Source organism: Osmia lignaria, chromosome 2 (genome assembly GCF_051020975.1).
Source record: "Osmia lignaria lignaria isolate PbOS001 chromosome 2, iyOsmLign1, whole genome shotgun sequence".
Classification (NCBI taxonomy): domain Eukaryota; kingdom Metazoa; phylum Arthropoda; class Insecta; order Hymenoptera; family Megachilidae; genus Osmia; species Osmia lignaria.
Window position 1 is genome coordinate 11,032,355 of NC_135033.1, and position 15,183 is coordinate 11,047,537.

General features: G+C 46.1%; 1 protein-coding gene across 12 annotated transcripts in view; it reads right to left on the reverse strand.

Moving 5' to 3' along the window:
* LOC117608569 (uncharacterized protein CG43867) overlaps positions 1-15,183 on the reverse strand; it is a 71,753-nt gene that overhangs the window by 52,118 nt on the left and 4,452 nt on the right. For all 12 annotated transcript variants that reach the window (XM_034333888.2, XM_034333891.2, XM_034333899.2 and 9 more), the window contains exon 2: positions 7,952-9,142. In XM_034333888.2, coding sequence (XP_034189779.2) covers positions 7,952-8,926 — 975 coding nt within the window. In that variant the 5' untranslated portion in view covers positions 8,927-9,142. The remainder of the gene's footprint in view (positions 1-7,951; positions 9,143-15,183) is intronic.

Consider the following 15,183-nt stretch of genomic DNA (forward strand, 5'->3'; position numbering starts at 1 on the left):
TGTTCAGATGCAGCCGCGACGCACGCGGTGCAAGGTGTTCCGCGATAATACACGCGCTGCTGCCTCGTATCTCTTTGCCGGGTCTTAAGACGACGGATTGTACGGCGCGTAAAGATAAACGGGAATGTTTACTGCACCGCGTAACCGGCATTAACGGCACGGCTCATTTGCATTGATAAGTTGCACATTATGATATGGCGCGTGTGCGCAATCATATTTTACAACCGCGATTAACGCGCTAACAAATTTTTTATGCCGCAGAAGTGTTTTTTTTGAAAAAATCACAGCCTTGGCATCGTTCGACGATAAACGTAAATAGTTAATGAGCGAGGGTATAGCCGAAAACTCGCGCGAATCCAAAGTTTCGCTCGTTGCTGGGGGACTTTGCGAGTCGAACGACTTCTTAATTTGTATAGAGGAACATTTGGCACGGACAACGACGATTATTTCAAGAGAGAAACACGCTAAAAGCAGCGATGACTGGATCGCGGGTCTAAAAATCGACGCAAAGTTTCCTCGTCCAGCGGAAGACACACTCTCGGCTTCGATTTGCTCGGCATGCCACTGGCAACGATCCTGCCTTGGGACGCGAACTTTTAATTGAGACGCGAATTCTCCGAACTCGAATTTCGTTCAAGTTTCCCACTGGCTTGGCTACTAATTGGACACGATGTCCGGGCGTCTCGGTGCCATGCAATCCGACGTAGTCGTCGTCGTCGTCGTCGTCGTCGTCGTCGCTTACAACGACGAGTTCGCAGATTGTAATTTTCCGTCTTCCTCCCTCCGCCATTTTATCCTCTCTCGGCCACCCTCGCTTCCACCCCCGTTCACGAGAATCCAGTGTATCCGTGTACACAGGGTGTCTTTCTAATTCCACTACAACCCGAGAATTAACCCTCGAACAACGGAGAGTGGATTCAAATCCATCCATCCAGCTATTATTGAATTTTCCAAACGATAAATGAAATCTAGTTCTATCGCGAGAGTGTAAGTTGCGAGACACTCTGGGTCGAGTATAAAGGCTTAAAAGGAAACACCCTGTATACAACTCTCATCCCTCTGTCGTCGGAGTACTTCGCGACGAGAGGGCCGAGGGACTTTTGAGGGTTCCGTGCCACGAAAGGAACCGACTCGAGTCGCTCTTTACTTTCACCTTGTCACCGTGTGTGTGCCTTCCTGTCTGCCTCAAAGAGAGCTGCCAGCACAGCCAGAAACACGGCAAACACGGAAAAATATGATATGCAGCTGACCGAGGTTTAACGAGTCGTCTCGAATTAACGATTTAAAAGAAAAAATTAAAATTCTTTCGTTGTTTTCCAGTCTTTAGCAAGCGAAAGTTTCTGATATCGTTTATCGGCACTTCTCGCCTTATTTTCTTCCGACCTTCTTTGTTTCCTGTTTCGTGTCGGCTTAGAACGTTTTCAGGCAGTACGCCAAAGACGCGGCTGAGCGAAGGAGACTGCAGAGAAGGGTGTCTCTAATTGGTCCCATCCAACAGTCAGTCTCAAAGAGAGATTCCCGGTGCTTCCGTGTGTAGTAAAAGGTGAGAGTGTGACCAGCGACGGGAAGATATACAAGATGGGTGGATCAACGTTCCTCTAAACGCGTAGACGAACCGTGATATCTGGCTCGTTTTCAAAACCTCCCGCCGCGTCCTTTATCTCGTTCCGTTTCATTTCCTTCGCGATATTTATCAGCCCGCGAAGTTTCGAAATTAATATTTGCGACAGAGCGTGGAAATTCGACGTCGTTTCCGTTATTTCTGGCAGGCTCGATGTAAAATTTATCCGTAACAGTGGTATATTTCCGCGCGAAATGCGCAAAGATCACCCGGGGGATAAGAGGAAGTAGGACCTAACTCATTTTTCACTCTACTAAAAAGGTTAACAGGGCCGTGAAACTCGTTGGCGACCAAAACTTTCGGCTATTCCAAGGGAATAAACCCTTCTTAAAAAATAATAAGCCTCCAGCTGGCGGATAACGTGTTAAAACGTAGCGGATTAAGCCGCCGCAGAAGTTCTAATCTCTACTGAAGCAGTTCCAAAGCGATCTCCTCGACACCCTTCCGAAGCCCTTCGCACTTTTCCAAAACTTTCTCAAATGCGACCACCGTATGTGTGTGTGTGTGTGTGTGTTGCGAAAACAGATAAAGCCACGTTTCACGGGACGGAAAGTGTACGGTAAATTACATCGACGATGGGGCAAAAACGAGAGACGAATGGTAGCGGTTAAACGAACTGTGGTTGAAGAATTTGGCGAACCGACGAAACCGAAAGCGACGTGAACGATCGTTCGCGAGATAATCGAGCGATCCATTACGATGATACATTAATGAACGGGACAGCGACGAATCAACAGATTGATGGACACGCTGCGGGGACATACTCGGTGGGTGTACAAATCAAGATAATGGCGAATATTTCACGGTAATGTAACGGCTGGCTGACTCGTATAAAATAGCTCCCACGAGTATTCGGTATAGGCCATCATCTGTATCAATAGAAGAACCACCAACCGTACACTTTTTCTCCCTTTCTCTTTCTTACTTTCCAACACTGTTGCATAATGCTGGCACAAACGCGATGGGTATAGATAAGTCAGTCTATCGAGAAAAACGAGAGGAAAGCACGCCAAGATCCACGATCGAGAAGGTTTTCGAGCTTTTCGAGGGCAAGAATAGAAAAGGAGAGTGGCGGAAAGGAAAAACGATCCTGTGATCGATAATAACGCGTTACAGTCCCGCTGTAAATATTTGATTTACTTATGACAAAGTTTATGTATACGACGTGAATTTTAATGAGCATGTCGATTTCAATCGATGCACCGTTGTAAACGTATCACAGGACCGATTGAAATTCCCATCAGCGCGGATCGCGAAATGACTATCGAAATTTCGGTAATTTTTCATGAACATAACGAGCCATTTTGCGTGCATCCCGACGCCTTCGATGTTTGCATTTTCAGCCCCATTGAGCGTGGCGCGCGATGCGAATAAAATCCGGAATTAGGGTTGTATCCGCGCGAGAATTTGACGTTGATCGGTGGCCATGATTTTTCATTAAAATCCTCGCTGCAATGCGCTGCGACGCGTTCCAATGTGAAACGTCAACAGCAACCAGTACAATATTTATCCTCTTATAAACACACGAGCTGCGAGTGCATATTTTTCTTTTTTTTACACGTAACATGCACTCGCGATTGTACAAAACAAACGGATGCTAATAATCGCGTGGCAAAGATTGAAACAATAGTCTCGTTTTGTTCGTTTTCTCGCTGAACGACCCTTGTAAAAAAGTAGGTCCTCGTGTCGAGCCGCATAGAATGAGAATGGAACAGGAATAGAAGAAAAGAAGAGTTTTCAATGCAAGATAAGATAAAAAGCTCTACTGGCAAGGGAATGTTCAATTTTCAATATCCCTTGAATAGCCGATCAGAAGCTCTCGCTATCCTTTCCGTTTCCGCGACGCCAAGTTAACATCCGTTTCATCCGTAAATAGGTCTGAAAACGGAGGCTCGGAAAAAAGGTTCACTCGCGTCGAGGAGGATGCAGAGGCAGCTTTGAAATCCGCGCAGCGGAAGAGCTGTCTGTTTGCACGGCAGCCTCCATTCACGCCCGTCGCCAACGAATCAATATTGATACGGACCTTTATACATGGAACGCACCGTGTTCCGATGGAATTCAATATTAATAGGACGTTCGAACAATATATTGCTAGCTAGGTGTCTGCACGCGTGTACATACACGTACGTGTTGGAAACAGCCCGTCATCGTCGCCTGCATAACTAGCTGGTACACAATTTCCACTAAACCGAATATACGCCTAGGTAATAATGAGATCTTTTAAATAACTAAAGTGAACTAGAACGAGATTCGCTCTAGAGCCAATCCATTTTGGGCCATTTTCGGTCAGATCGGAAAAACAATTTTTTTTCGGCCATTTGTTAAGATTTTGACCCATTAAACACAATGGCGGAAGAATTTTTTCGATAACTCTTACCGTTTGGCCTGTGCAAATGTGACAGAAAGTCGAAATGTTATAGCTTCCTTATCAAGATTTTCAATCTTAGAAACGGGTTGGCTAAAAACTTGGAAAATCGGCATTTAAGAATCTAAGAAGCGACAGAGAGCTTTGCTCCGTTTAGTTTGCTAAGCGAAGAGAACAGTTTGTAGGGTGATAGACGTCTTGTTTGCTATCTGACGCAGTACATCGTACCGTGTAACTGACTGAATCCCAATAGCTGGGCCAAGCAAGATTAATTGAATCGATAACCGGTCTGAATTATTAGCCAGTTCACTCCAGTTAGCTTATGGGCTTACGCGAGGGCTTCCGGTAAGAGAGGGCACCCTTTGATTTGCGAGTTGTGCGTTGATTTTGAAAAATTCATCGGTAAAAAGCAACACGTATGAATTCCGAGCGAGAAATCGAAATACTAAAAGAACGCAGCTGACCAGATGAAATACAGAAATGCATGCAGTTGACACACTTTGAAACGCCTATCTAACCATCTCTGTCCAATATTTCACGCGTAGGAAACCAGAATCAGGATCTCTGTCTGGTGAAACAAAGAAACAACTGGGAAAAGCTGTTGCGATGTGGAGCGAAGTGATAACTGGCACAGGTGAGACAAAGGGAAGGAGAACAGGAGGCAAATGAAGAGAAACAACCGTGATCGAAAGCCAATTCCTTTCGAAGGATCGTTAAGTTGATACGAACGAGTAGCGGGTGAGGGATGCCGGTAAATTAGAAATTCTAAGAAAGATTAAGAAGACGGCTACTTGGCCTAGATCTAGGCAAATGGTACTTAAAACGTAAGATATGTGCGCGTGAAAGGAAAGGCATGCTCGTCCTACGAAATATTTCTCCGAAGATTGCATCAACTTTCCGAGAAACGGAACCCTTCTTCGTATTTTCGAAAGATTATATGAAAATCGAGGACACGACGCGTGTCAGAGGATGACACACCAGATGATCGTCAATTTATCTATTCTACGATATTTACACCAAAAAACGTTCCGTCCACTTTGACTGGGCATCGATCATCGATACCCATCAATATTACCCGTTTTGCAACGAGCGAACGGAACGAAACGAAACGAAACGAAACGAAACGAAACGAAACGAAACAAAACTAAAAAAAAAAAAAAAAAGTCCCCACAGGGATGAAAGCAACGACGAAAAGCATGCATCGACGCGTACGATCGCGTCACAGTATTTACCGATTCCCCGTTTTAACTGGATGTTTTCGGGTTGGAAATAAAACGGAGGACCGGAAGGAGAGGGTGAAACGCGAGGGGTTGACTGGCAAAAACGTCGAAATATGGCGGGTCCGTGGAGTCGGCCGTATAATTTCCGACTCACCGCGGCTCGCCAAATTCTCGTCAACGTTTTATTCGCCACCCTTTCCCTCTCTCTCTCGAGCGCACACACAACCGAATAACACAATGTTCCCACCCCCTTTTTTGGCCGCAGTTTGTCTGCATTAACGCTCGCGTGTTCGACGCCTGGAAAAGAAGCGGAAAAGCAGAGGGAAATTCTAAGAGAAAAAACATGTAGCCGAGTGTATGATTTAACCCTCTCACTCGGTGGTAAATTGTTTAACGTAAACAAATTTTATGTTTACTAAATTTTTTATCTGCTCAGAAAATATAGGGGTGTTTATCGCAGAAATTTTCAAACGACTCGCCGCTATTTCGCGCCATTTTTTTCTGGTTTTTATGGGACACGAGGGGGAGGATTGCGAGTTTCTACTTCCTGTACAGTCGTATCGCACCGGAAGCCCGCGAGTGCTGTTAATTTTTTTACGAGGCCGTTACTCGTTAGTGCCCTTTGAAAAGGCTTTAAAGAGAACGATAGACGACGCGACGCGTGAAGGGCAAGGGCGCCCAACTCGCCACTCGCTTTTATCTACCTTCTTCTTCTTCTTTCTTAACGCCTTCAGCTTGGCCTCCAGCTTAAACTATTTCCGTGCCGCGACCGTGAACGCGGAATGTTGGCCTTTGTCACGCGACGAAAGGTCAACTCTCGGAGCACGTGAGCGATTTCCAGGAAACCACCCTCCAACCCCTTCTCTTCCTTCATCGCATCGATCTATGCGAGAATGAACTAGATCTACCACGAAATTTGTAAAGTATAACTAGAAAAAATTAAATAGCGGATTAAAGGGATGTAAAAAGAGAAAATAACGATGGACCGAAGGGAGATAAACCAGTAACAACGTGCACAGCTCATCATTCCAGATCAACTGGTTGAAGGAACAGAGAAAATGTGAGCGTAGCTTGACTACTAATGACCTCGTTAAAAGACTTAGAAAGCAGCTCTAATGATGAGAAAACTTGCAGGATCTGATTCTAAAAATATTCCGATTATTTTCTCTGGAATTTTAAAATCACTACCATTATTAAAAATGTACAAATTATTTTGTGCAGAGTTCACGGCTATAACGTCTACTCAGGTAAGCCGAGCGTTTATTACCGAGACCAGGAAACATAATCCATTTAACGTAATGAGAATTAAAAGTATCGTTCGTTTTTCTATTAAATCCTACGAACCCGAGTTCAGTGAAACTTTGTTACTAGAAAACCTAAGAATCGCGTAGAGAATACGTACGTATCCTGGAAGACGCAACTAGTTGTAAAGGATAATCTAATCACCATTCCTTCACATTCAGGACGCTATTATAACGAGGCAACGAAGGAAGAAGTTCGAACCGGGACCGAACGAATAAAGGTAATCCCAGCACGCTCCGAGTTTCCCATCGGGCGAGCTGTTATTACTAAAAATTACGCAGAAACTTGGTAATTACCGTGGCGAGTAACGTAGCTCGTACGCGTTCAGCAACCCCGAGGAAACCTTTGAAACGAAAGCAACAAACCGGAGCTGAAATCGTACGAACAGCTTGCCAATCTCAGCCGGTAGCTGTATACAAATCGATCAGGACAACGATCCTGGAGCGAATTGAAAGTAAAAACTGCTTTCACGATAAGAAAGCAGTCGTCTTTGTTACCGCCTCGTCGAAATCACATTTAAATCGGCAACAAAGAATATATTTTTATTCTACTTGAAATATATCATTGTCTCTCGAGTGTGGGCGAAGCAAAGGAAGCGTACGATTCATTAGAAAAGAATGGAGCATTAGAAGAGAGAGTTTCGTCTGATTGAAAGAAAGACAGGAAGAAAACAAGGAGTTAAGCGGTGGCCGTGGAGTCTGCTCATCCGGATAAGTGATTCAATTCCGTTTAAGAGGCACGAGGGGTTCTGAAGAAGCAAGGAGACCATTCCAGAGCTCCTCCATAGCGACGGCTATGTGCCTTATCTAGGGTGGTCGCGTTAAATCGTAACGCGTGACCGTGCATACTAAAGACGTATGTACGTAAACCGGTATTTTCCCCATCCCTCGCACGATTCAACCCCGTCCACCCACCCAAATCCCCCAGCAATTCGTTTGACGTATGTCGAGTGTCGGATAAAACCCGACCGTCAACGATATAAATTGTTCCAGGATCGTAACGAGCACACTTTCCACCTCTAACTCCTCCTTTATCATTTTCCTCGATCGTAATCAATTTGAACGGGTCAAACGAGCTACTTGACCACTCCAAGTACGAATTTCAAATATCATGTAACATAGCGCGAATTGAAAGATCGCGTGCAAGGATTGAACGGGAAGGAGTGCGTTCGATTGTCAAACGCCAGGCGGCACCGGTTAGAAGAAAATGGTTATCGAGAAGGGGTGGCTTATTGGTTTAGTCACGGATCGTTTGTCGCACGGGATCGGTCCCACTGGGCTTGCCGGAAAATATAGGGCGAGCGAAATCTCGTCAACATCTCGTAACAGCTTCTACAGCGGTAACGCGATCAACATTATCCGATTGATTATAATCGCAAAATTTCAACGACTCCAAGAAAGGAGGAGAGAAAAAAAGGAAGAAAATGAAAGCAAAGAGACTGACCTTCTCGCGAAGCATGTCTCGCACCCTGGTGGCCTGGCTTCTGCTTCTGTGCAGCTCGAGTTGCAGCTCGAGGCACCTCTCCTGCCAATTAAGCTCCTCCACGGCGCTCGAGTATCCATCGAAGCTCTTGGAGGAACCGTAAGCGGGTCTGCTCTCGAGCTTCTCCTTCTTCGGGTCCGAGGTAACCACAGCAGCCGCTGCCGCTGCCGCTGCCGCAACCGCCACGCTTCTCGATTCCACGTACAACCGATTTTCCGCGAACAATCTACCAGCTTGATCCGGTTGCCTTCCCGAGAACGAGTAGGCTCGATCGAAATGTCCCCGTAACGCTGGTCCGGGATCAAAATTCGACCTGGACCTAGCCACCGAGGCGAGATCCTTGCTGTCGTAGCAGCTTGCGCTCGCGTCCAAGTCGGTCTGCGCTGCGAACGTTCGTTTGTCCGTGTACTCGACGTGTCCGCTCGAGTCTGACGTAAAATCGTACGGGCTACACTTTGGCTTCGTGTCCCTGAGCTCGACGTATCCTGCGCTTCTCGCGGCCTCCGCGAATCCTTTGTCCTTTTGGAACAACAGGTTGGGAACGTTCACGTACGGCGAGTCCCTGTTGTGCACAGGCGCCTGAAGACTTGCCGAGGCCGAGGCGACGTTGTTGTTGTTGTTATTGTTGTTGGCATTGTTGGCGTGTCTGGGTCGGGGCGGTGGTGCTGGAGCTTGACGAAACTGACGCGGCCATAATCGAGGACTCTCGGCTCCGCCAGCCTTGCCACGACTCGATTCCGGCCCGGCTTGCTGCTGTCTTCGACTGCTTTCGGCTCCGCCAGCTTGACCGATGCCCGCGGAACTCGGCTCGTGAGCACGCACACCGAGCCTCGGGCTACAAGGGGCCGAGTTTGAGCCGAAATCGGTGGCCAGCCTTTGGATCGGGTCGAGGAGCTGCGAGAGGCGACGCGCAGGTGAACCTCGTACATCCTCCATCGCTTATTTCGGCTGGCTCTGCTTCTCTCTCTGATGCTCGCCGCCGTTCGCGAGCTCTCAATGCATCCCTCGGTCCCTCCCTCGTGTTGCCTGCTTGCCTCCAGGGATCACGTTGAAACGAGAGCAACCGACGTCGCGGCCATCTTCGGGCGATCACGATCTCACGCGTTCCTCTTCTTCGCATCCTCCATCACATCCTCCCGGCTACGCTGCGACCTGTAACAACAGCCACGCTCTTGACGCATTGCTACCGATCAACCCCTCGCACCTGTTTATTATACGTGACGCCTTTAAACGCGTCCCTCCGAGCGGTTTATCCTCCCAACGATATCGTAATCTGCCGTTTAGTATGTTAGACGTAGCTAGTGCTACGGGCAAGATTCTTCGTCCAACTGTCTAGCAAGATATAATAGAGACTTCTGGTGCATTACGAGCGATTTGTTCAAAGAATGTTTAGAATAACTGTGAATCTTGGGAAAGTAGAGGATTGCAACACCGTGATCACTAATTCGCGGCAGGTATTATCGAATGGTTGCTGCTTTTCAAACATCTTCGAGTTTCCCAATGAATACACTTAGTTATAGCGACGATCACGATTGAATCGTTTCTCCTGTGGGAGAGGTTCGTTGTCGTTGAACCAACAAGCTCGACAAAGTTGTCGACTTATCTCGAGCCGACGACGACAAGTTTGTCGGACTGGTTCGCGGGTCGCCGTTGACGAGGTTAAAAGAGGAAATGGAAGGCAGATATTAACTCGCGGCGAGTGTTTGCAGTACTAAATTGAAAGCTGTAACTCTTTGGGGTGTCTCTCGAAGCGAAGCTTTCCTCCACCTCCGCCCTCCTTTCATTTCCTTGCCGTCTCGTCTCTTCTTCGGCTGACTTGCCGTGACGAGAGCAAAGGGAAACGAAGAACGAAGAACGAAGAAGGAACGGAAGAGCGGGACCGCGCGACGCAGGGCTACAAAGTTTATTTTAAGGTCGACACTAAAAGGGGCCAAATGAAAAACCGGATGGAGGGGTGGACCGTGTAACGTTCCGTTCTGCAATTACCGCGGGCGAAACGTCTACAACGATGCCCGTTCTTCGCAAAGAGGACGACTGGCTAACAGGAAGCACGCTGCCAGCTATCAGTTCAGAAATTGTTACAGCTCCGCGCATCCCTTTGACGAGCAATTTAGTTAAGTTACGATGAAAGCTACCTTTCTACGTATTCGAACGTCCAAAGATCTATTGGCCTACGAGGATTTTCTAACGATTAACCCTTTAGCTACGGTACGGTATAAACCATGCAGACGGTTCTGGAAAGATAACATCAGCCACTCGCGGAGTCAAATAACGAATAACGAGAGAGGATTCTCTTGTTCGGGCATGCGTGAGAATTCCTAATCGGCATCTATTCTCTTAGATAGCCATCGATACGTAAGCGGGCTTCGTGCACGATTCCCGATACTCCGAATTAACCCTTTCGTTGTTCGCCTCTGATACTTGCAAATCGATCGGCAATATTTAACAATTCTCAAGAGTATCTGCTATGCTAACGTTTACATTCTACCCTATTTACTTTAAAAGATGCATCTTTGCTCGTTCGATCGACCGAGCAATTATGATAATGGAACTAATGAGAAACATCGAAAAAAAGTCGAGGCAAAGACTCGAAATTATGGAACGCCACGATCCGAGTCAAAGGGACTTCTTACGAAAGGGAACAAGGGTGAAAAGTTTTTTCTGAACACAAGAGAACAGAGAGAAGCTGCTTTCAGAGAAAACAGTAATTATACAAATTGGTACCGCGGCCGGAAACTGAATCTTCGTCTAGAAATAACAACGGTAGCTCGTTTCGTTCAAGTCCCTAGCCCTTTATGCCTTCGCTCTCTCTCTCTTTTTTTCTTCGTCTCTGATTCATTCGGTGTTTCTTTTTTTCTGCTCGTGCTCGTTCATCTTATCGCAAGAGCGTGCCGCGACCTCTCGCCACGATGCCACTCGATGAGAGAAAAGCATCGAGCTACCTGTGGCGTTTGCTCGCAGCTGATAAATACCGGAAGCGAGAAAGTGCGAAGAACAACGGTTGTATGGCACACGATTTCGCGGATATTCGCTGATTGGCTCAAAAGACACCGATGGAAATGTGTTGCGGTTCCAAGCGTTCAACGCCAAACACCAATAAGGATGTTAGGTATCGAGAAGGCAATCTCGAGTTAGAGCAAACCAGTTAACCGCATCCATTACACAAATTCTCTGCTATAAGGTAGATCGTCCCTTCGAAAGTGGATACGGAAGGGGTTACGATCCTCCACACTGAATTAACCCTTCCGCGTGAAAATCGATACAGCGTATCGATGCTCGCACCTACGTCTATGGAAGAAAGTAACTGCTGAAAGCGAGTAACCGAAGCTACAATTACCATTCGAACTTGCGTTTTGCCTCGCGGAGTCCGAGAGAAAATATCCTTTGAAATCTCGATGAAGGAAAATTATGCAATACACTCGTAATCGCTCGCGTTACGTTACGCCGACGTAAGACATATGTTTATCCTCCACGACTGATCGGACCAACGGATTCAGCTAACTCGATCAATTGCAAGTCTTTGCAATTGACAGATTTTCTATTAATAACAGTGACCTTCCGCAAAGTATCGATTCTTGTCAGTTTTCCAGAAGTCAGGACGTTTTAATAGATCCTCGTAGAAAGCTCGTATTTCTTAGATTTTATTATTACTACGCTGTAAATCTATCGGCTGTTATATCGACATAGGTTGATTTTATGAGAACTCTCCTCTCGTTTGCTCTGGGAAAACGTATAAGCGTTCCTCTTCCATCGAAGGACCAAGCAAACTCTCTCTCTCCCTTTCTCCAATCTTTCGCGCGTAATATCGTCGGTTTTACGAGCAAGCAGATATCTTTCTGCACGCGATACCGTGTACTTTTGGGATTGTCGTTTTCATGAAAGAAAACGCTCGTCGAACTGGCCCTCTGGATACACAGGAGATATACGGCCGCAATAACAGGGAGTTTCGCGTATAAATCTGAATACCTACTCGAAATACCTAAATCTCCCCGATAAAATCCAGGTCTCGGACCGTTTCCTTGTTTCGCGAACATTTACCCGGCCCACCGCGAACTTTTCGAATCTGAAACGGCGGGAAATGTTAACGTTTCCCCTTCTCCGTTTCCTCCCTAACGGCAAACGACCCTTCGATCCGCGCCTCCATAAATTCTCGATTTTTCCTTCGAAACACAGATTCTTTATGACGTAAGATTGAGAAAAGTTTGGAAAAAAAATGTCATGCAGGATGCGTTAACTGATGCTACAAGGGAGTTTCAAACGACTGCCTCGTTTGAAAGGAGCCGCGATCGATCGACGAGACTTAATTCTTAATCGTAATAAAATTACGTATTCATGGAAGGTCGGTTTGTTCCTTTTTTTTTTTTTTTTTTTTTTTTTTAACTCAGTCTTCACCCTCGTTTCGACGCGAGTAGGCCTAACACAAGGAATACAGCACGTTCGGGCCACGAGTAGCTACATAATGTCCAGACGTATATAGCGGAGGTGGCACCTAGTGGTCCCGCAGAGTCCATGAATAAATTTCGAATTAACTTTCGAACGGTTTTCGCGTTATACGAAGCGCGACGGAAGCCCTCTTCAATCTGCCCGGATCCTTACAGGCAGACGTTATAATGCCAACCATCTACCCCTGCACTCTTCCACATGCAAACTACCCTCACGTGCAGACACTCTCAAACTACAAGCTACTTGCTTCAAAAATGACCTTCTTCCTTTTTTTTTTTTTTTCAATTTCTTTTTAAGTACTTGTTCCACTGTGCACCGTTGTAATTTACATACATTGAAACAAGTACGCTAGACGTGCTAGAAAAAGATACGGATGAAGATGTTATCTTTGGTTAACGGAAAACATAGCAATTTCATCGGTTGCAACAAAATGCAATACCGTTCGCGAGGGTTCCACGCGCAATTACTGTTACGTGTATCGACGCCGAGGAGAGAGTTCTGCAAGAAAAAGGAGCCGGTAACAAAGAGGCCACACATCGGTTCGAGGGAAACCAAAGAAAGAAAAAAAGCGCGTTGTTCCTTGAAAAGATCGAAGCTAACCATACACACGCTGTTTAATTGTTTCTGTAGAATAATTAAATAACGAAAAATCAACCTGTATACTGTCTCCTCTCGTTCATCTTGCTTCGTTTCTTCCAACGTTTTCCCACTTTCCCGCCAGCCCCATGCCTCGCTGTATATTCCCGATGTATTATTTATGGCTGGATGGATCGGCGCGGAAACGAATCCAATTCTTTCTCGATGCGAACGGACAGCTTTCGATTCGGCGAGGTAATTTATTCGACACCCCGTGTACGCAAAGCTACGACCCGTTGGCTTCTTCAAATTCTACAGAAAAAGACGGAAGAGATGCCTTTGTCTTTCAACATCGAAACTCTGGCCCCGTTCGTTCGATTACGTGACATCGAGGCTCTTTTCCAAATCTTTCTCCTAGATTCTATTCGTTGTTTCCTCTTGTTGCTCGCGATACGCGGTTTGAATTTCGATGATTTTGAAACAACTATAATTTGACCCACCCTTATTAATTACAGAGAAGAGAAATCAGGCCTAGCGCATTCCTCGTTCGTTCGAGATGCGTCTATTTCTCATTCTATCCGTCCTTCGTGTTGCTTCCCGTGCAATTTCTCCGAGGTCTAACCCGTTCGTGTACGGTGTAGACGCAGGAAAATAAAGGATGTCTCGCGTGGAGTCGCGTGCGAAGAAACTATCCCGCGGATACGTGACGCGAATACACGGCCCGATGCTAATTGCGGGTAGAAAGGGCATGCAGCAAGCCCCGCCTCGAAAATCTACACGGCAAATATCCTCTGGACGAAAACTAACGAGCGAAAAAACCACCTTCCATTTCTCCTTTCAACTTTCTCCCTCGATCAAAGTGTACGAGCGATAAGCGATGAGTAATATTTTGAGAGATGAGTAATTAAGGAAAACTTATCGGTCGAACGTTCTATTGATCCATGACTAAACTGGCAACGATTACACATTCCTACCAACTACTTGTCGATTCCGAAAAACAAATTTACCGGTCCAAAGGCGACGGAATATAAATTTTCAACGTATAGTTGAAATTCTCGTTCGCAGGAGGAAAGTTTGTCCATTCGCCGTTTGCGTTCCGCAAACGCGGAGACTTTGAGAAACTTTCGCGACCCCCTTTCTCCACGGAAAGAGGGTGGCCGGGTATCGAGAAACACGCGGAACAAACAGCAACTTTTCGACACACACGGAACCCGTTTGAATACCATACGAATGTTTGCCAGATTGCCACCGCGTCAACCCAGCAGGATTTTATGGTCTCGGGTCGCCCGACCATTTCACGGCTTCTTATGCGAACCCAAATCTTCTAATAATCGAAACCGATATTACCAGGGATATCGGTCTGACAAAAATTGTTCCGGTTGCCGGTATACCAACTGCTACGATATTCCTCCGGTTCACACTTCGCAAAAAAGTCTCCTCCTTAGGGCTGATTTTACGAGCCTCCGTGAAACTCTTTTATGCGAAACGCGTGTGTGGGAGACGATAAAAAGGAAATGATACGGGAAACTCTGAAGGAGATGGGGAAAGAATGATCGGACTAAAGATATTTTTAAATAAAAACTATCTACCGTCTTAAAAGGAGGAAATTACAGTTAATTAACCGGAGCACGGTATGAATTAACACGAAAGCCCGAGAGAAAAATGAAGGTTGAAACGGTATCAGTTTTCGTGTTACGAGGTTAAATCTGTTGGAAAGAGAGTAGAACCTTGACTGGTCGAGCGATTCGTGCCATTTCCTAAATGGACAAGGGCCAGGTCAGTCAACGAGAAGACAGAAACTGTAAACTAGATACCGAACCGTAAAGTGTGTAGCTCGTTAAAATGATTTGTCATCGAAGACGGCACTCGGTTGGCTTATCGGGATTCGAAAATTGGCAAGGACGTGCCGTAAATGAACGCTGTCCTTGGCACGCGCGAAAGTCGAACGAGAACATGAGTCATAAGGATACGATACGATACGATACGTGTTTACTTCCGAACTGTATTACTGGGACAGGGTGGCCGACAACCGGTGATAAATCCTTTCGCCTACTTACGTTACTCGATAATCGGTCAATCACAACCCCTTGCGTCGTTAATTACGAGATAATAACAATCCTCCTCCCTCGGGGATGAAAGGAAGTACATCTTAACAATTTCAAAAGTTTCCTACT